At 29.2% G+C, this 21,745-nt stretch overlaps 1 protein-coding gene across 6 annotated transcripts in view; it reads right to left on the minus strand.

Moving 5' to 3' along the window:
• Positions 1 to 8,546: 8,546 nt before the first annotated feature.
• The window catches only part of LOC105137836 (CBL-interacting protein kinase 32-like), a 22,227-nt gene continuing 9,028 nt past the window's right edge, over positions 8,547 to 21,745 (minus strand). Inside the window, exons 2-17 of one of the 6 annotated variants that reach the window (XM_011043731.1) lie at positions 16,603 to 16,704; positions 16,068 to 16,167; positions 14,986 to 15,213; positions 14,649 to 14,711; positions 14,064 to 14,135; positions 13,632 to 13,739; positions 13,410 to 13,490; positions 11,809 to 11,862; positions 11,583 to 11,708; positions 11,415 to 11,504; positions 10,555 to 10,677; positions 10,312 to 10,425; positions 9,550 to 9,663; positions 9,403 to 9,459; positions 9,230 to 9,304; positions 8,547 to 8,971 (exon numbers count right to left, since the gene is read on the minus strand). In XM_011043731.1, the coding sequence (XP_011042033.1) occupies positions 8,897 to 8,971; positions 9,230 to 9,304; positions 9,403 to 9,459; positions 9,550 to 9,663; positions 10,312 to 10,425; positions 10,555 to 10,677; positions 11,415 to 11,504; positions 11,583 to 11,708; positions 11,809 to 11,862; positions 13,410 to 13,490; positions 13,632 to 13,739; positions 14,064 to 14,135; positions 14,649 to 14,711; positions 14,986 to 15,156 (1,323 nt within the window). In that variant the 5' untranslated portion in view covers positions 15,157 to 15,213; positions 16,068 to 16,167; positions 16,603 to 16,704 and the 3' untranslated portion in view covers positions 8,547 to 8,896. Of the gene's footprint in view, positions 8,972 to 9,229; positions 9,305 to 9,402; positions 9,460 to 9,549; positions 9,667 to 10,311; positions 10,426 to 10,554; positions 10,678 to 11,414; positions 11,505 to 11,582; positions 11,709 to 11,808; positions 11,863 to 13,409; positions 13,491 to 13,631; positions 13,740 to 14,063; positions 14,136 to 14,648; positions 14,712 to 14,985; positions 15,214 to 16,067; positions 16,168 to 16,363; positions 16,462 to 16,536; positions 16,705 to 21,745 lie in introns of those variants that run through there. The other 5 variants (XM_011043727.1, XM_011043728.1, XM_011043730.1 and 2 more) reach the window with 5 other exon arrangements.

Genomic DNA, 21,745 nt, shown 5'->3' on the forward strand with positions numbered 1-21,745 from the left:
GAATCACTATGAACTTTAACACAATTTGTCATCCTTTTCTTTTAAACAAAACAGCGTGCTTTGACAAAAATGACTTCGTTTCATACACTATTTATAGGGGGAAAAAAAGGGGCCTAAAACGATGTTATTTTGAAAGTACCATATGTCTTCTTCTTCCCCTAAACGTGCAAAACAGGGGAAGAAAAAGATTTGTTTTCCTTCCTCCGTCATCGCCATCAATCATTCCAAAAAGACTTCGACTCCTTCTAAAAAGACACAACCATTTTCCACAAAGGCCAACCAACCATATCCCTCACCTGTTTTTGCTTATAAAAACAAAGGGACAGAATAAGAGGATGATGAAAAAAACACGGAACAGAAAAGGAAAGAGAAGGGAGAGAACAAAAAAGAGAAGACAGAAGAAGCAAAAAAGAAAGAAAAATAGAGGGGGGAGAGAGGATGAAAAACATAACACCGCCAGCCATCGCAGTCCCTCCACTATGATAATAGCACCGCCTTAACGCCACTGCAGGTCAACCTTCTTCCCTATCCTCCTCCACCTTCGTCGTTTCCTTCTATATTTTCCTCTTCATTGTTCACATTGCATGTGAGTGGAGAAGCCCACTATTCCCTGTAGTTGATCAGGTTCGGCCCAACCCATGTATTTAAGCCTGACTCTACCCATTTCAAAAAGAAATTCAAAAATATTTGTTTTAGAATTTTACAATTTTCTCGCTTAGTTTTTATGTCATTTTGATTAATATCAAGTAGTATTTTATGTTGTAAAAATACAAATCCAGTATTAAAATAACCTGTTTTTGTCAACTTTTAAAAAAATTAAAAAAATATTTTTGTACATACAGCCAGATGTTTCAAAGCTAAAAAATAATATTGTGTCTTTTCATATACCAAAAAACAATGTTATAGCATTCATTTGGTTTTAATAACCAGTTTATTAAACTCAAGAGAACATTGGTCAAAATTTCAAAAACAATAAAAATTTTATTTGTTTTGTTTTAGTATCAGGAATTACGAATTTATATGTAATATATATTCTAGATATTAAATTCTTTTTTTCCCAGACTCTAAAACAGTTAGGTTCTTCCTCATTAAGATAAGAGTTTCCTTATTGAGGAAGGCTTTTCTTGAACCTTAAATAGACCAATAATTAGAAAACATAATACAACCTTAGATTTTATCAGACATTAAAACAATACAACCTACCTTAGGTACGGCGTAGTTGCGGTGTTAATACCTTCCCTGTACACAACCAGTCTCCGTACCCAATCTCTAAGACCAGTGAGGGTTCCTAGTGATCAGAATACTAGGTGGCGACTCCTAGTCTATATGTTACTGATAAAAAACAAGAATTCCTTATCCCTCCATATTTTGTCAGAATAGACTATACATCTGTCTATTGAATACACAATTTTTTAAAGTGGAAAATTGTCACGATGCTGCACACATGCAACAATTATTATTGCACAAAACTCACCATTGTATTAGTCCAATCTAACACTTAAAATCCACTACACACATTACAAACACAAAATTCATCTCGTTTATAAATTAACAACAACCCAAAACTCTTTCACAATCAACAATATCCCAAAATTTGCAGCACACAAAAGTTGAATACATTTATGTATATTCATTAAATGCTAAGAATAACCGATATGCTTGTAATAGCCTGGATAAACTAAAAAGTTCAGGAATAGAAAGTGTACAAACATATGGAGAAAGAAGCAGTTGTCAGGATATTTAGATGCAAGTAAAAACAAGTTATTCTACATATTTATGACAATTCATATGATAAGACATTTATTGATTGGTGCAAATCTATTAATGATATTGAATTAGCTACAAGGGTAAGAGAAGGTACTTGTGATATGGATCAAATACTAGATGAAGTGAAAAAACTAAAGATGAATTACATAAAGTTCAAATCATGAATCATAATGTTGAGATTAGCTATGTAAGTGTAAAGTTATTATTGGTAGCTAATTTGGTGTGTAATGTTAATATTCTCAACTATGATACTATTCATCATGATTAAATGAAATGAATAAAATTAGTAAATCATATTTGAGTTGTATTTAGCATAAAGTAAAATCCAATGTTTAAACCTACCATGACATCAATAGAAGATCCATAAATATTATTAACAATATCTAATAGAACCCAAAACAAAATTCATTATGGTCATACATTGTTCTTATGCATGCTTCATTCAATGCAAGTAATGTGAGATCAACCTTTATTAACATTCATAAAGATATGACATTCCTTGAATTTTATTAATCCATTAACTCGCCCTTTAAATATCTTACATTAAGAATGAAATATGGGATTAATCATTGGATTTTTCTTTTTCTTCCCAACCCTTGCACTTTTATCTTTAGCTTTCTCATAACTACTATATGATTTTGCACTACCTTCAATATCAAAATCATCCTTATCAGAACTTATCCTCCACTCATTCTCTAATTCTAAACCATTCAAAATTTTATCAAAACATTAACCATCTTTTAAGCTATCAATCTAAGCATCTTTTGTTTCGTTAACAAATTCAAACCATTCTTTATTATAAGGAATATAATCATTATCTTCATCCTCATCATCATCCTCATCATCATCTTCCTCTTATTTTACATATTCATCACTAGTTTCATTAAACATTATACTTCTTTTAGTATCTAAATTGTTAACACCAACTTTTTCACTTTTTTTAATTGTCTAAATCGCTAAAATTTACAATCCTACTAACATTTAAAGCATCTATATTGTTGCCAATATCAAAATCATCACCATTAAAATTCAAATCATTTATATCAAATTCAAGTATAACTTTATTATTGACATTAAAATCCTTGAAGTATTTTATACTAGTTTGCATATTGTTACCAAACTTGCACATGAAACACCTTAGCATCCTTATTGTTAGAGGAGCAATAGAATGATCAACAACAACATATATAAATCTTTTTTTTTCCTTCATGCAAATTTAACATTTTTAACGTAAATGTATTGTCAAATATTTGATTCCATTTGTCATCCTTTATTCTACTTCAAAGACTCGCTTGCATATGAATAATATATACATATAAGTCATGTAGTCATAAAAGTAACCTTTCCAACATATAACTTGTCATCATAGTTAGCAACAATAAATGACATTTTGTATCCTAAAATGATAAACAATGCAAAATTACAAAATCAAGTTAAAAAAAAATAGTAAATTAAATGTTATCTACTAATTAGATATCAATTAATCACATTTTAAGTCAACATTTAAAAATTAGAGCTTCATGAATAGTGATGAATAGTGACTCGCTAACCTAAAATTTAGGGGTTTTTTAATGATTTCTAACCAAACATGATAAATTATGTAAAACAATGACTAAAATGTGTTTGGTTTTATCAATATTGTCATTACCTAATAAACAAATTGAATTAAATAAAGAAAAAGACCTTGAAGACATTCTAAAGCTTTGATTACAATGCCACTAGTATTATTAGAAAAATACTTAATGGTAAATTGAGTATGCCACACTTACTACTATAGGCAAATGAGTCACATCACCTTTGGGTGAAAAGCATGACACACTTAGATTATCATTGATGACCTTTTTTAGTGTCATGAGAGTTATCTCATCAAGATTTGTATAATGATATTGATGGTACTGTAATTGGAGCTTCGATGTGACTATAGGTCTTTTTTCTTTATTTTCTCTCTCGCTTCATTGTAATTTATGCAACTCATTCCAAATCTCTTTAAAATGTCATATTTTTTTAATAATGACAAGTTTGAATGTCGCGTTTCTTAATTAAAACATGTATAAACAATCTTATTTCATCAAAAAAAATTAAACAGTGTTATTTTGCCAATTAATTTTTTAAAAAAAACCATGCTAGCTTAAAAAAAAAAATCATTTGTTTTTCAATTACTTTTTTCTTTTGTTCACCTCACAAAAAGTGTCACTTTTGAAGTTCAATATTACTAACACTTATGTAAAAGCCTAATTGTCTATATAATTTACATGTGTCTTGTTGCAAGTGAGACCAAAAGATTTTTTGAATGTAAAAAAAATAAAATATGTAGACATTACTAATGTGTTTTATAGTAGCAAGGAAATTTTTTAATTATAAACTTAAAATATGATGTATATGTTTAATAGAATAGATTAGGGGTTATATACGTAAATAAATATTAAAAAGATATCTTAATACTGATTAAAGACTAAGTTGTGGAGTTGAGAAATAAATATAGAATAAGATACGGAGAGCTATTTAATATTTTTTATTTAACTATATATAATTAAATAAAGAAATATTAAAAAATCAACTCATGTCACGAGATAAAAAAAATTTCATGTATATCTATTATTGATATACGACATCACGTGACGACTCTATTTTTTTGTAATAAAAGATTAATCAAAGAAAATAAAGATTTTATTGGAGTTGTCATCTAGTAATTTGAGGGAACTAGAAATCTCAAATTAGATATTGGTCCTAGAGATTCAAGTGCTGGATTAGTTATGATTAAAGAAAGATAGACATCACTCTTAAAACATTATTTCAAGAGAAAGGTTATCCTTACTTGTGTTTTTTTTAATATTCAAATGTTATAATATTTTGAACTTATTTGCAATTGGTTTTCAAAGACGATTAATGTCAGACCCTAAAAATAGAAGACATATAAAAAATGACATCAATCCCCAAAAATAGAAAACTCGTCTAAAATGTTGATGTTTAACCCTAAAAAGAAGACCTACATCAGAGTTACCAAAAAGAAACAATGAACATAATTCATATTTTGTTTCTAAACTTTTGATATCGATCCTCTTTTATTAAAAAATAGCGTGTCCACAAATAATGTTCATTCCTAAAAAAAAAGATTATGTTGGTATCACTAAAAATAGGAATAACCCATACTTGAGAGTTGGGCTTTGGACCGTACACGATGATGGGATAACATGGGTGTTAAACTCGTGTCATTATTCTTTTTTATATTTATTTCAGGTATTTTATAAAATACAAAGAAATTTTTAGAAATACTTGTATAAAAAATAAAGAAAATACCACTAAGAGTGCCACTGTATAGGTAAAACACTGAAATACCCTTAAACTTCTTAGGAAATAATAAAAATACCCCTATGACGCGTGTAGCTTACGTGTGGCCACTGTTAGAGGGGTGAAATTCTTCGGCAAGACTCTTGGCCAAAAATGGTAGATTATGGTAGATCTAGGGAGAGGATTTTGATGACAGTGGTTTTGATGGTCGTTAATGGCTGATGAGAGAGAATTGACGGTTTGAAGCTTCGAGTGGCCGAAAAAGTTGCAGACTTTTTCTAGTCAGATTAGGCACCGAAGACAATGAAAAACACCTACATTTTTCTTGCGAGGAGGTGAAGAACCTTTCTGTTATGGTCCGAAGTCTTTAACTAGCCAGAGATAGGATATCTAATGAGAAAAGGAGAATCACTAACTGAAGCGGAGAGAGAGAGAGAGAATATGTGAGATCGGCTAGAGTGTGAAAGTTAGCACAGTAAACTGGTGCACCTGAAGCTTAGGAACCGCTAATTATTAATTAACTGAACCTTGGGTTGCGGTTGGCTTGATCTAAAAGTTGATCAAACCGTCCTAACTTGATGAACTCGGTTTTAACTCAAAATCTTATTTTTTTACCCCGGTCAACATGATTTTGACTTGTATTGACCTGATGAGCTTAGTTTTCATGGAAAAAGGCAATTGACCTAAGGAAAATGTATTTTTGAATTTTCAACTTTCTTCTTAGTTTTTGAATTATTATGAATAAAAATAGAAATAAAATAACATTCAAGAAAATTTTGGAGAATTCAAAATTGGATTATTATAGCTTCTCACTTTAATCTTTAAGCCTCCTTTATTTACTAGAAAATAATTTCCTTTTAAAAAGTGATTTTCATGAAAATTAAATTCCTAAAAAGTGAATTATTTTTTTATATTTGACAATTTTATAAAAAATAATTTTAAAAAAAATGGATTACTTTTTAATGTTTAATGAAAAATTAGTTGGAAACTATTTTTTTTGGTCTTAGGACATATTAAAGAAAATAAGTTGGAAAATAATACATTTTGAGTTATTAACATTTTTTAAATAGTGGAATATTTATTTTTATCAAACATTTTTGGGTATTTGGAGAATATTGAAAAATAAATTTATTTTCTATAATATCCTAATTCTACAACACAATTTATATGATATAACATGTTTTGTATTTGAATATATTTTCTAACAATTAACAAAAATAATAAAGAACGAGGAGTTTTTATTGTACTCTTCTTCACAAAGCATTGTTCATTAGAATAACCATTTGTTTTTCTTTTTTCTTTTTTATTTCAATCAATTTTTTTAAAAAAAAATATATCATTTAATAGTAGATTTATTTATTTTTTTTTTTAAAATATATCATTTAATAGTAGATTTATTTTTTATTGGGTTATCTCACTCTCATGATATAGATTGTAAGTTCAGCAAATTAACTTAGTTAACTTAAATTTTTTTAATTATTTTTTTTATCATTTAATATTGAATTAATTGAAAATTAGGCTCATAATCTATTTTGTTTGTTTTTTATTAAGTTATTAATACCCAAAAATAATACTTAACGGGTTAACCCAAGTTGACTTGAATTTTTTTACGTTTTTTTTTTCAATTGATGTTTTTTATTTCATCATTCAACTTTGAATCGGTTGGAAATTGATTTTTATAATCTATTTTAATTTTCTTTATAAGTGGATGTTTTGGTCTCATAATTAACGTTGCGGGTTTTGACATTTTAATCTTGGTTAAATCAAGTTATTTTTTCTTTCTAAAAGATTATCTCAATCTCGTGATTTGATTTATGTTCTTTTTATTGGGTTGTCTTTGTTTCATGATCTAGGTTGAGAGTTTGACAGATTAACCTAATTGACTTAGATTTTTTTTTTCAATCGATTTTTTTTTAATTTTATTATTTAATATTGTATTTGATTAAAAATTAGGTTTCATGATTTATTTTGGTTTGTATTTTATTATATTATCCCGGCCTCATGACTAAAAAATAATGTTTAATGAGTTAATATAGGTTAATTTAACTTTGCATCATTTTTTAATTAAAATTTTTATAAATTTTGTTGTTCAATATTAGATTCAACAAAAATGATTAGAAATTAAGTTTAATAATTTATTTTGATCTTAGTCTCATGATCAGAGTCATTAATTTGGTAGGTTAGCCCGGGTAAAATCAAGTACTTTTTCTATTTTTTCTACAAAGTTACCTCAGTATCATATCATGAGTTTGGCGAATTGACCAGGTTGTTTTTATGTTTTTTTTTCAATATCATTCTTCAATATTTAGTTGATTAAGAATTAAATTTTATAATTTATTTTGATTTATTTTTTATAAATTAACTTAGATTGCTTTTCTAGATCTTTTTCTTTAATTTATTTTCTTATCAGTTTTATCCTTTAATATTATATTGATTATTAATTCATAATTTATTTTAATTTACTATTTATGTAATTATATAATCAATCTTGAAAAAATATTTGAGTCAAGCTTTATAGATTGTTTATATTACTTTTGAACCTATAAAATTAAGGTTGTTTATATTACTTTTAAACTTATAAAATTAACTAAGACACATTGAGTAAACTCCTACATAATTAAATTTTTTATTAGAAAAACATATTAATAATATTTAAATATTATTTTTTTATTCAAAAAAAATTTAACTCAACCCAGAACACAAGTCAATAACCTAGTGTTATCTAAATTGAAGTATTATATATTAATATACTTTTTATATTGTATATTAATATAACCTAATATAACAAATTAATATGCTTTTACATCGTATATTATTATGCCCTAATATATTATTTTCTATATAAATATATTAGCAATTTATTATTTTCTAATAATAGTATATTCTGAAGTATTTTGTTAATATAAATTATTGTTTTTTAATATATAGAAATAATAAAATATAATATCACTTTAGTTTTTAAATCCTTCCTGGAAAGGGTTTTTCACTCTTTTAAATTAAACACTTTATTCCATCTAAAACTTACATTTTATATTTTTTTTATCAGAAAGTAATTTATGTTAACCAATTTTTTACACAAGAAAAAGATTTCTAAAATAGCATTTTACAGCAAACAAATAATGCATTATTTAGCATGAAAAACTCTTTTATAATTTATAAGCTCATATAAATTTTATTTTATTTTATTAAACACGTATTAATTTTTCAAATTTCATTTTCATTATACTAAAAAAATACTCACAGGCAATTTTTTATGTTAGAAATTAACTTAAAAGCATATCCCAGTGATAATACTGATTAAAGTCGCACATTTCACTCCAAATAAAGGGGGAACAAAATCACAACAACATGAAAGATAATTTACATGCTGCCCCCTTAGGCTAGTTCTGAAACATTGAAACTCGATGGCTCGAAACTCTGAAAGGTAAAACCTTGCACTTTAGAACTTCAGAACAGCACTAGAGAATCAAGAAACTAACGGAGAGGGGAAACAATCATAAACACAACCTTTTTCTGAGAATAATCTTTGAAAAAAGAAGAAGCAGAATTAATAATATGAGAGAGCATATACAGTGCTTTCATTTACTAGAAATCTCCCTATCGAAGAGGAAAACGAACCACCCGATGAAATTCCTATTGAAGATAAATAAACAAGACTACGAGGATCATCCGTGTTTCCCAACATTAATAACAAGGAAACAACTGGAGAAGCCATGTCCGCCTAATTCTAAGGAACTGAGAAAATATTTCCAGGAAAACGATTAAAAAACAAGGGGAATGAAGGTGCAGAACAAGTATGGCACATTTGCATTGCTACCAAACGTCAAAATTGGAACAACTTTTACTTCATTTCTTGCATGTCCTCCTCAGTTTTCCAGACGACATCGTCAAGGCAGGTTGAAAGTTTTTTGTAGAACTGCAGAAGTAAAGGAACCAAGAAAGACGAAAATATAATCATATGTAACTTGAACATCAGATGACAAACAGCAACTGTTCTGGTTAAGCAACAGCTACCATTGCAGTAGAATCATCTAAGGGCATTGCCAATATCTTATCTATATAATTATAGTGACAAATCATGTATGTATGAATTGGTCGTTGAGTAGTATTTCATTTAAAGAGATTGAAATGTAAATGGATGAATTAAATGAAAAGGAAGAGAAGGAAACTGTGCCTTATGGAACTCCAAAGTGTCTCCTTTTGCTTTACGCACTTCAACCATATGAAGCGAGGGGGCCATTTGAAATATCTGATAGAAAAGTACAAAACAGTGAATTAACACCACAAAATGGCAATGAACTTGACTTTGGCAGTATTAGTAAGTTTCATTTCAAGATTGTCACAGACCTCGGTAGCGACATTAAGGTTTCCCTTTCTCCCAGCCTTCACATTCTCAAGCCTCATCTGAGAAAGACAAGGATAAATTTAAGCATCACCACATCAGGCCCTTTTACTTTAGCCAAATGAATAACGAATATTTCATGCATTTGTTACCTTGTAGTTTTTCTTGTGGACATCAAAACCAAGGGGCTTTGCAGCTTCTTCAATCTTGTGAATTATTTCATTGGCAGGGCATTTAGACGTGAACCTTGTTTCCCTCTTAAATTCCTGCAGCAAGTCGCATAATCACGAACACACAAGTTTCAGTATTTAATGAAATCCTAATAAATGTGACATTATAAACCTATCATGTGGGTCTATCACCTACAAACAACATCCTCATTTGAACCCCGCAGATGCTGTTAGGTAGACAAGGACTTTTTTGATAATGCAGAATAAATACTGTTTTCATAACAGGGACTTCTAATTTCACAGTCCAATATAATCTCTCACAGTAATTGACAAAGCTGGATATCTCTAAATGAACTATTTTCTTGTTTACGACTTGAATAATAAACATATGGACAGAACTAGAGTCTTATTGCAGTAAGAGATCCTGGATTGTTTAATACTCTAAAACATTGAATAATCCCTTCATGGGTGATAACATGTATCATATGTATCATTGATTCCTTCATTGATTTTACAAGTTGATAAATCTCTGAAATATTCAAATGACAAGGGAAATAAGGACAAACATACAGTTTGACAACCAAGCAGACACAACAACAATTTGTCACCATCATCTCTTACTTCCACAGAAGCAGGAAGCCAATATTTTTTGTACTAGCATTAGGACATGCATTATCCAACAGGAATACAGCAATTCAGACTTTCAAGATATAACATAAAAGAAAGGCTTTTCAGAAAACAAACCTGTTCTCCATCAAACAAATTCCCAAGATTTAGCCCTTTAGACATTGAAATTAACTCAAACGCATTCATAGCTGTTGGTTGCTCTTCTTCCTTTTTCTCTGTTACATGGTTTTCCTGTTTCAAAGACAACAGTATGCATTAAGAAACAATATTGTCAAGAAGTACAATAAATTGTTACAGTTTATTCAAATTGTGCTTTTTTTTTGTTCTGGTACAAATACAAAATAATCATCTTAAACTCACTTCTGAGTCCTTAAAAACAGCTTCAACATCATCCAAGTTGGTGTCCTCTTTCTCTTCAAACACAGGAGTCTTATAACCTTTCTTGAACCATTCATCTACCAGGATTTCAGATACGGTGATACGCTGAAATTAAAAACAAATAGTAAATTGAGAAAATTATAAAACAATATAAAATTTTGATTAATGTTAATTTTTTAATGTTTGGTTGCCAATATAAGTATTTTAAGCCCAGACTTGTTTATCATACTTACAAAAGCAGGTCTAACAGATTAAGCTTCACATGCATCAGCAGTACACATAGAATAAGAAGCAAGATTCGACCTAGGTAATGTAAACATCATGGCACTCTATACACACCACTTGCAGGTTAGAGAAGTTGTCCAGGCATCCTAATGATATCCACTGCAGTAACAATCTTTCAGTGTTCCGATTCTGCTACCTGACCAAATCTCTAGAAGATCCAATCTCAGTTATACAACATTCACATGCCCAGAGGGAAGCCTTTACATTATGTTCTATTTAAAATTAGATGAGAGAAATTAGCATGATAACTGGATAGGCTCCATTGTCCAACAAACAATATCATGACAGCATTGGGATCTAATGAGGCAAAAGTATCAGAGCAGCTATTCCTTGTGCCAACTGTGATGAAAACGAATAAACATAACTTAAAATGCACTTGCCATTGTTTGCAGTGATTCATCGTATATCATTTTCTGAGATTCATTTTGATTCACTTACTTTTTAAAAAGAATAGTGGCCCACCACTAGTTAATGTAGAAATCCTTTCTTTTTTACTCCGTTCTAAGATGCAGAAAATGCATCCAAGCAGGGAATGATAATAAAGCATAACTACTTACAGTCATAGGGTTGGGATCCAAAATTCGAGTTATCAATTTCATGGCACCAAAAGAGAGCCAAGGGGGGCAAGTAAATTCAGCTGCTGAAATCTGCATATGGCAAAAGTAAAAGTGAAAACCAGAGGACAGGGGAAAGGAGAGAACAGTTCTACCAAGTAAAATGCTCACTTTTTTATACAGGTTCATAAGATTAGAATCATCAAAAGGCAAGTACCCTGCTAGCAATACAAAAAGTATCACTCCACATGACCACAAATCTGCAGTAGCCCCATCATAACCTCTATCATTAAGAACCTAAACAGCAGTACCAAAAATAATTAGAGGTAAAAAAGCGCCATAGGCTTAAAAGGTAACATAAATGGTTAGGAAATATGGCATGAATATTCATCCAAACCTCAGGAGCAACATAATTTGGAGTTCCACAAGTTGTATGAAGCAAGCCATCATCCTCCGAAATAAACATGTTAGTAAGAAACAAAGCTTTCCTCGCAAGAATCACATAATGGACTTAAATGAATGAAAAACATATTATTTCCATTCAAAAAAAAAAAATCCACGATGATACAAGCCAATAAACAGAGAACAAAAAAATGCATTTTGAACTTCATAATTGTAAGGCAATAGTTCATACTAGGTTATTTCATGCACTATCATTGCAGCTTAGACCAATTTTTTTTAAAACATAAAAATATAATATCTAGATAATAGGAAAATTTTTGGCATTAAACTCAGTACAATGGTTCAAACTTAAAATCCCCCTACCCAACTCTTTGTTTAATCTATGTTTTAAATTTAGTTGTGTGGCTGTCCCAACATGACCTTGTTGACATGGCAGTTCCAAAGAAAAAAAATTCAAATGAAAAAAAAATTAACGGGTCAAGTTAACCCTAGTCAACCCATCAAATCCACAATCCGAGTTATAGACTTCCATTGTGTTGAATTTATTTTTTATTTTATTATATAATAAAAAATACAAAAACTAAATTAATATCAACCTAATACTAAAGGATAAAAATCAATAAAAACCCAACATTAAAAGATGGAATTGAAAAAAAAATGAAAAATTAAAAGAAAAAAAAATAAAGGGAAAAAAATAATCCAAAGGGCCAATAAAAAGAGAGCTACGATGCACAGGTATGATTGGCTCAGCTTGGCTAAGCTTGTTACAAAAAATGCCGGGTGCATAGGCTTGAGGCAGGCCCACATGCCTAGGCCAATAAAAAATTTTCTTTCTTCTTTTTTTAAAAAAATAATCAGATGACATATTATTTGCAACAATAGACAATGTGTCATCTTCTTCCCAGAATCCAGCCACCACAAAGATGGCTGGAAAATCAAGGGAGATGATTTTTTGGCCTAAAATTCCATTTTTCAACTATTTTTTACCTGAAAACACCTAACACCCTAAAGACATAAATAAACTCATTTAATGCATCGAATAACACAAAAATGAGTTGAAAAATTAAAAATCAACCTGAATTTATAAAACTTCCTAAGCTCAAAGTCGAGATCTACTATTTCAGCCAAGGTAAAGGCCAAAGAATATCACACTGGAACTCATAATGAAAACCTTTGACATCAATATCAATCTTTTTAGTGGCTGAAATCAGTGTCAACCAACCACTTTATCTCTCCTCACCATTTTCATGCGAGTTTCTCTCTCTTCTCTCTAGCTCAAGGAAAATGAAGAAAATGTACTTTTTGACCAAAATGAAAATTATTGATAATGCGTGGTTAGCTATAGATTTTCTTTGTGTTTTACATGTTAGTTCTCTATCTTTAAATTTTGTATTTTGACCATAATTTCAAGCCTAATTTCTTCTACCTAAGCTATAAAAGGGTATGATTGAAAGAAAAAAAGTCTATTACAGCCTAACCTGCTTTTATTAAGGTGATTATTTTGAAACCATGAAATTGACACTAATCATAATGGGATTTAACTGGCTTTAATGTTTATTAAGACTTGAACTGCAATGAAGATTTGATGGTAGTTACCCTGACTTGTTGGGACAATGCACTCAATCCGAAATCTGAAACTTTGAGGTTCCCATACGCATCCAACAACAAATTTTCTGGCTGTGACACCCAATAAAAAGCAAGAAGAGAATGAAGTTTATCAGGTGAGAACAACAGCTTTATCCCCTTATGGATCCTGTCATGAACAAAATATATACATAAGACACTGATTTACAAGTTACAGGGTGATTAAAGTAGTACCTTAAGGTCTCTGTGAAAAACCCCCCTACTGTGACAATAATCGACTGCATTGATAAGCTGGTGGAAATATCCCCGAGCTTCATCTTCTCTCATCCGTCCATGGTTTACCTTCATAGAATTAAAGCAGAAAATATTACATGCAAAAAAATGCTCCATAATTGGTATGAGAACATACACAAGCAAAAGAAACTTCCAGTTCTTCAAATTGTTGCTCCAATCACCACAGGTTTGCATTATTGAAAGCAAAACAAGCACTGACAATTATACTAAGATAGCAATTGTCAATGATAAGGAGACAAAACGCAGGACTGGCCTTAACAGGTGTGTAATAAATTTCTAGTAGTTGTAATAGCATCCAATATGTAATTACCAAACTCTATCAAGGATAAACTAGAGAACATTATAAGTTTGATGAACAATAACACAACTTACAATTTTGTCAAAAAGCTCTCCCCCGGTAACAAACTCCAAAACAATAAATATCTTTGTCTTGCTTCCCATCACCTGAAAATCACAATTTTTTTCTTATAAAGCTTAGATGAATATTTATATCAAATAGTATTTTAAATAACATAGAATTAAGACTGCTACTGACTTTTAAAATACAGTTTAATAGATTGAGGCTAGAATATGCAAAAGGATTCCATGGTCAAACCAAACAATTATTCCACAAATTAAATGTCATTTCAGATAACTTTTACAAACATGCTCTACTTGGTCACTATTTCTATATAGACAATCCTTCCTCCATTCTTCCAAGTGATGCTAGAACTTAAAACTTATATGATAAAATAGGGATAACAGGATACTGAGAAAAATTACTCCATAGTTTTAGCCAAAAGCATTTAAGAAAACAACCAGAGAATCTGACATTGCTCACTTTTGGCAGAAAAGGATGTAAAGGAGGACTAATTTTACAGATATTACTAACAGCTTGTAGGGTACATTTGGTAACATGGTGCACCACATTACAAAACGCATACATATTATAGCAATGCTGAAAACTAAAAGAGAAACCTCATATAATCGAACAACATTTGGATGCTTGATACGCTTCATTGTCGCTACCTCCCGCTTGATCTGGAAGAACACAAGCAACATTTTTAGAAATCTAAAGGGATCATTTAAAGCTCTTCTGACAATATTGGAACACCTTTACTGGTGGTAGCATATATATATAATAAAAGAATTTCCTAGGCCTGAAAGGGGGGAAATAGGACGAAAGCTTTCAGAAGTGCAGGAGAAAGTAATTGAAAAACATACATAGAGAATGCATATTGTATCAGTTTCTCTTGAGACGTGTAAAGCAGTGAGAAAAAAACAATTTTACAAAAACAGAAACGACTAACCAGACCTGTTCAGCCATTTTGTGTTTGAGAACCTTCTCTTTATCGAGAATCTTCAGAGCCACAGGTTCCCCTGTCTCAGAATTCCTTGCAAACTTTACTTTTGCAAATGTTCCTTCACCGATTGTTCTTCCCATTTCATACTTACCCACCCTACGCTTAATTTTAGGTTGACTCATGCTTTGTTTATGGGTTCAATGTTCTTATCCTTGAAATTTGCAAACTTTTAACACTTCCTAAAATGCACAAGAAAGTGTAAGTGCCAGATCAATAACAGTCATAAATTTCAACAAACATGGAATTTATTGAGCATATCCCCAGGTCAAACTTTGTGATCTGAAATGGTCAACACTTGGCAGGGTCTGGATAATTTTAAGGTTTTCATTGCATATTCTGGAAATTACAACAATCAAAAACTGAAATGAACTTTTTTTCTTAGTCTTTATGCTGCTGCACATTACAAATAACATAATCACTCCCACAACTTGCTTTCACAAACTGAAAATACATTTTTCAAGCTTCAAGTACTTTCGTAATTGATTAACAACCCACGACCACTTATTTTATCATCGGAAGTCTCGTGTATAGGAAGACTGCAAATTTTTACCATCCCAATCAAAAAGCCTTCCATAAAGTATAGCTCAATTGCAAATTAAAATTGCCCTCATCACAAGGGGGAGATTGCGTATAGCGAATCAACCGTTACAAAGAAACAACAAAAAATAAAAATGACATGCAATGTGAACACAAGAAACTTACTGCATGATAGACAAAAAAACAAAACCATGCAGAAAAGATCTACAACAAGAACCTAATAAGAAAGTAAGCAAACTAATCTAAAGTGATAGTAACCAATGAGAAGCTAGAAAACACCCTTCCTAGTAGTCAATTTACCACTACAAGGAATGGATCAGATTGCTAAAACATAATCAAAATCTGACCAGAAATAAAACCCAGAAAGAGGAGGTGAAACAAAAAACAAGAATCCAAGTTGAAAATTTGAAGTGGGAAAACAAAGAACATAAAAATGTCTTCACCAATTACGAAACAAACAGTAAAGACAACCAAATCAAAATTTCAGTGAATTAACCTCAAGTTCAACCGCTCCCAGAGCAACCAACACGCCAACGGAAGTGGAATTTAGACCAGAAACAGCTCAGTAGTCAATCAATGACTGCTTATATAAGCCCCTGTATGAATACTTTATAGTTAATAATTAACAAATAAAAACTGAATTTAAAAACAAAAAAGAATCTTAAAAGAAAATAAAAAATAAAAGAACTGTAGCTGAAGTTCAAGAAACTCAAAAGAACTCAAATTTCTTGCCAACTTTACAAATTCCCACCTCTAAAAACAAAAACCAAATCAAATTTTACAAGAACCAACCTATTAAAAAGCGAAGATTGGATCTTTTTTCAAAAAGAATTAGACTAAAAAAAGTTCCTTGTAGTAATAAGAAGAAGCAAGCTTTTAGCTTTGACGAGAGAGAGGGAGAGAGAGAATCAGCAAAACAGTCAGACTGAGTTCAAAGCAAATTCAACATAGGAAACATATCTTACACAACGGATAAAATTATTATTAAAATAATCAAGGATTAAAAGTGGATTGACAGAGAGAGGATATACTTGAGCAAGGTTTTGTATATGGTGATTGAGAGACAGAGAGATCAGCAAGAAAGGCTGGCAATTCTTTCTCTTGAGATGACTGAACGAAAGTGCAGGGAAAAGCTTTTTGATGAATTACAGTAATTTTGTCATGATCACCTGCCCTGCAACCAGACAAATTTTCGCCTACTACTCTGTTCCTTGTCTTCATTTTACTACCACCATAGTTACTGCTACATTTTTGCTTGGATATACAACTATCTTAACTGTTAAAATAAATAAATAAAAACTAACTCAGTATAAATTTAATAACATATAAATTTTAACTTTTGCCATCCTTTTTTTATGGTACGATTGTTACTGAACAATAATTTTCTTTTCCCTCTATTATTTTCTTGTAATTTTCTTTGTTTTTTAAATTAAAAAATGAAAAATTAATTTTTAGATTTATATAAAAATTTTAAAAATATTGAGTTTGGTCATGTATTTTTTTCATGTTTTTTATTTTAATCTTTTTATTTTTAAATTTATTTTTTATTATAATTTAAAATTTTATCTTATAAAATTAAATTAAATAAGAAAATGACGAAAAAACCATTTCCTCGATCCTTATTTGTGTCGGGGGGTTGCTGCTTTGTACTATGTTTTAGAAAGATTCTAAAATCTTTGCGTCATATCTCTTTTGTAATTTGTACTCTTCGGGGACGATGACATACGTCCTCGTCGTCGTCAAGTCCATGTCCCGTTACTGTCGCTGTACGTTTGGGACCATTTACTCCCACACAAATATTATGATTATAAAATATATTAAAACAACCAGATAAATCAGTGCAGCAATTAATTGTACTGTAAAATTTTTTTTTATTTTATCTTCTCTCTCATCGCTCAACAATAAAATATTAAAATATAGTAAAATAAAGTTTAAAATTAAAATATAAAATTAATGTACTATAGGATCGAATAATGCATACACCAAGACCTTAAAAATCAAACTAAAGTGTTTGTATCTTTTGAATAGTTAGCTCTGTTTTTTATTTATTTAATTTTTCTTTTTTTAATTTTTTTAATCTTAATATTTTTATAAAATTATTCCTTAAATTAATTTTGAAATTTTCTCATATATTTTACATGTGTGAAGAAATGCAATGAAAAGCAAATCCATATCCATTATAACGGAGAAGCCATTTATTTTTAAATAAGAAGACAAATTAATAATAAATGCTTGATATCATGTGGACATGTATTTATATAAAAAAATCTATTTCAAACATGTGTATTAATTCATATCAATCAAAATTAATTTAAAAATATGTTTAAAATAAAAAAACTTATATTATAATAGTTCTCTTTAAGTTTTTATATTTTGAAACCATTTCATAATGATTTTATTATCACTCTCATCAAAAATGTTTTTCTCAATATATATAACTAAATTGTCATTTATTCACTTATTTCTCATCCTATTTCGTAATTTATTCTTGATAATACGCATAGCAAAAAAAATTCTCATCACTACAGCAATTGCAACTAGTAGAAATAATAATAATTTTATAAGTATAAATGTTAATTAAAAAACTCTCTTCAAGACTAGCAATACCTTTAATATCAAAGAATTTTTTATCATTGTGTAAAATCAATAATATATGTATTAAGTTGGTCATTAAGTATCATAAGATTCACTATAGATAATTTATTAAGATAAAAATAAGTAAGGTGAATAAGCTTTTTTCTTATTAAAAATAGAAAAAGAATTACTTGGATTTAAACATGACATATAAAGAAGGAACTCCATACTCATCTCGGTGAAACAATCATCCTCACTCATTAAGTTGAATGTCAATGATATTGTTAAACAATTAACACAACTACATAATAATTTATTGTTAAACAAAAATTAGTTGAAATTGTTGCCCTATTCAGGATTAAATGATTAATTCTTGGTTTAATAACTAAGATCATGTTCTACACTAGATGTTTAGTTCTTGATTTAAAAGGTAATGTCATGTTTTGGGTTGGATGACTAGTTCTTAGTATAAGAACTAGTGCTCTATTCTGGGCTGTGAAACTAGATACCTTGAATAAGGATTTTTTATCCAAGTTTAGGTTAACAAGCAAATGTTTGGAAGGTTTGAGGGATTTATGTACTTAATAATGAAAGTTTATATTTTAGTTATTTAGCAAATTCATTATATTGTATTGAGAAAAAAACATTATGTTATATTAATTAATTAATTATCATATAAAATGATTTTAGAGTCCTTACAACTTTATCGGGATTAGTAGATTACAAAGCCCCTGTGTTTTGTATTTTATAATAACATAATTGATGTTGTATATTTTATGTGATTTTGGGATGATACTTGCATGTTAATTATTTTAATGTAATTATTATTATGCTAATAATTTTTATAAGATGTTGGAATTTAAATATTAGTTAAATCCATTGTTACTAATGTAGAGTTTTTCCTTGATAATGTTTGCATTAATTGTGAACATAGTGGTTAAATGATACTTAATTTAAATTATATCATGTTATATTTTGATTATTTTATGGATGAATCTTAATTTAATTCATATAATAGTTAAATGCGTGATACAAAATATGATTGATATGATGAAATGAATTTTGATGTGTTAATTTCAAGAAGATTGAATAACAATTAAAAGGTGAATTGATTGTTTATTAAAGTATAATAGAATAAGTTGTGATGTAATAAGTCCAAAAAGATTGGATAATGATTAGAATGTGAATTGATTATTTATTGAAGTATAATAGGTTTAGTTGATTACTCGGGATCTTCCAGTATAGGGGAGAGATTGCTAAAATTTTGATAGCTTCTCAAATCATGATTAAAAAAATTACACTATTTTTGAATTTATTATATGGAATTTATACCTAAATACAGTGGGATGTTACAAGATATTTAAGTCTTCTTTCTCCCTCTCTCCTTGTTAATGTACATACCTTTGCTTTTGTAGGGTTTATCTTTATAACATTTTTATTTTTATAAAATTCTGAATCTTATACATTTATCTATTTACTCATATGTATAAAATCATGGTTATAACAAATATTCTATGTAGGATTTAAGATCCTTAGAAAAAGCTTTGAAACTTTTTATGGGTCTAATGCACACATTAAAAATTCTATATAGGATTCAAAAACCCTTAGAAAATTATTAGAAATTTACATGGTCCAACACTCCACACTTAGAAAAATATTTATTAAATTTGAGATTTTGAATTGTTTAACTTAAATCAAGATTTAGAAGGATTTCCCCCTACCTGGAACAAAGAGGATATCTTGGTTGCAAGTATATTCTTATCAATCTGGATGAATCTATAGTGGATTTTTGAAAAGTTGCTAGGCAAGAAGGGGGATTAATGTTGTTGTCCTTAAAGAAAACATCATTGTCAATGTAGTTTACCTAATTCTTGGAAGGTTATGAAGTTGTTTCCCCTAAAAGATGTCATATTAAGTCTGTTCTTGGAGTGTTGTGTAATCATATTAGAGAGATTTCAGATCTATCCCTTCTAAGGTAATTTGTACAATTACATTATAGAGATTAAGTTGATCCCTTCCAAGTTAAATTATGCAATCGTGTTAGTGATACTAAGTGATACTAAGTCTATCTCATCCTTGAAAGGTTATGAAGTCGTTGCCTCAAAGAAATGTCATCTCAATCCTCTATTTTAATAATTGTGCAATTGTATTAAGAAGGTTTTAGATCCGTCTTTACGCTTCAAATCCATCCATTCCAAGACAACTTATATCATTGCACTAGGGAAACTGAGTTTATCTATTCTAAAGTCAATTGCACAATCGCATTAGAGAGATAGAGTCTATCTCATCCTTCAAAAGCTGTGATCATTTTCCAGGAGAGATGTCATATTAATCTCATCCTTGAAGAGTTGTACAATCACACTAAGAAGATTTTAGATCCATCCCTTTCAAGGTAACTTGTACAATCATACTAGAAAGACTTAATTGATCTCTTTTAAGATAACTGTGCAATTGCACTATAGAGATTGAGTTTGTCTCATCCTTGAAAGGTTGTATAGGTCGTTTCCTGAAGAGATATCTTGTCAATCCTGTCCTTTGAGAGTTGTGCAATCTCATTAAGGAAACTTTAGATCCATCTCTTCCAAGGTAATATATACAATTATATTAGGGGGACTAGGTTGATTCCTTACCAGATAAATTATACAAACATACTAGAAAGACTGAGTTTATCTTATCCTTGAAAGGTTATAAGGTTGTTATCCAGAATATCACTCGAAGAAAGAAAAATATTGTTATTGTGAATAATTTAATTCATATATAAAAAACTTACATTCCTAGTCATTAATCATAATACATTTTATTGTCTTTTGAGATATAATCATCTTAGTAATATTTTTGTTGAGATTATAGTCTCAGCTCTAAAAGAGAAGAGAATAAAATTTATTCAGTGGATATCTTCTAAATGGATGACAAATAGACTTTATATATTTTATGATTTGAATTAATATTCTTCTCACTCTTGTTGAAAGCTTTCTAAAATTTGAAGGCTCCAATTATATTTGTGAAATTGATAAATATTGTCATCTTGTTAAACTCATGTACAAGTATAAAAACCATACTTAAGGCAATTAAATTGCTACATGGAGTGTTTTGATAAACTAGTTCTAAAAGAACTACCTATTGATTTATTTTCTAGAAAAAAATTATATATTAAATTCAAAAAAGAAATTAAAAGAGATTTCAACTATCAACAAAATCCGAGATTTCGGGTGTGTTTGGTGTTGCGGTAGATGTTGTGGTTGCGGTTTGAAAAAATTTATTTTGTAAAAAGTACTTTTAATTGAAGTTGGTTTGAAAAAATAGATGTTTGGTTAAAACTGTGGTTAAAATTGAAGTTAAAGAAAAAATAATTTAATGTGTTTGGTTAAAAAAACTTTTGAAATTAAAGTTATAAAATAATTTTTAAAAATATATATTAATATTGATGATTTTAAATTTAACTATTATAGATTTAATTACTTCTATTATATCATGAAATAAATAATACTTTATATAAAATATTTTTTTTATTTTATTAAACTATTTATAATTACATTACATATAAAATTTATTCTATAAGAATTACAGTCTTCATAATTTTTTAAGCATGTAATAAAATTA

The sequence above is a fragment of the Populus euphratica genome, unplaced genomic scaffold (genome assembly GCF_000495115.2).
Source record: "Populus euphratica unplaced genomic scaffold, PopEup_1.0 scaffold71.1, whole genome shotgun sequence".
NCBI lineage: Eukaryota > Viridiplantae > Streptophyta > Magnoliopsida > Malpighiales > Salicaceae > Populus > Populus euphratica.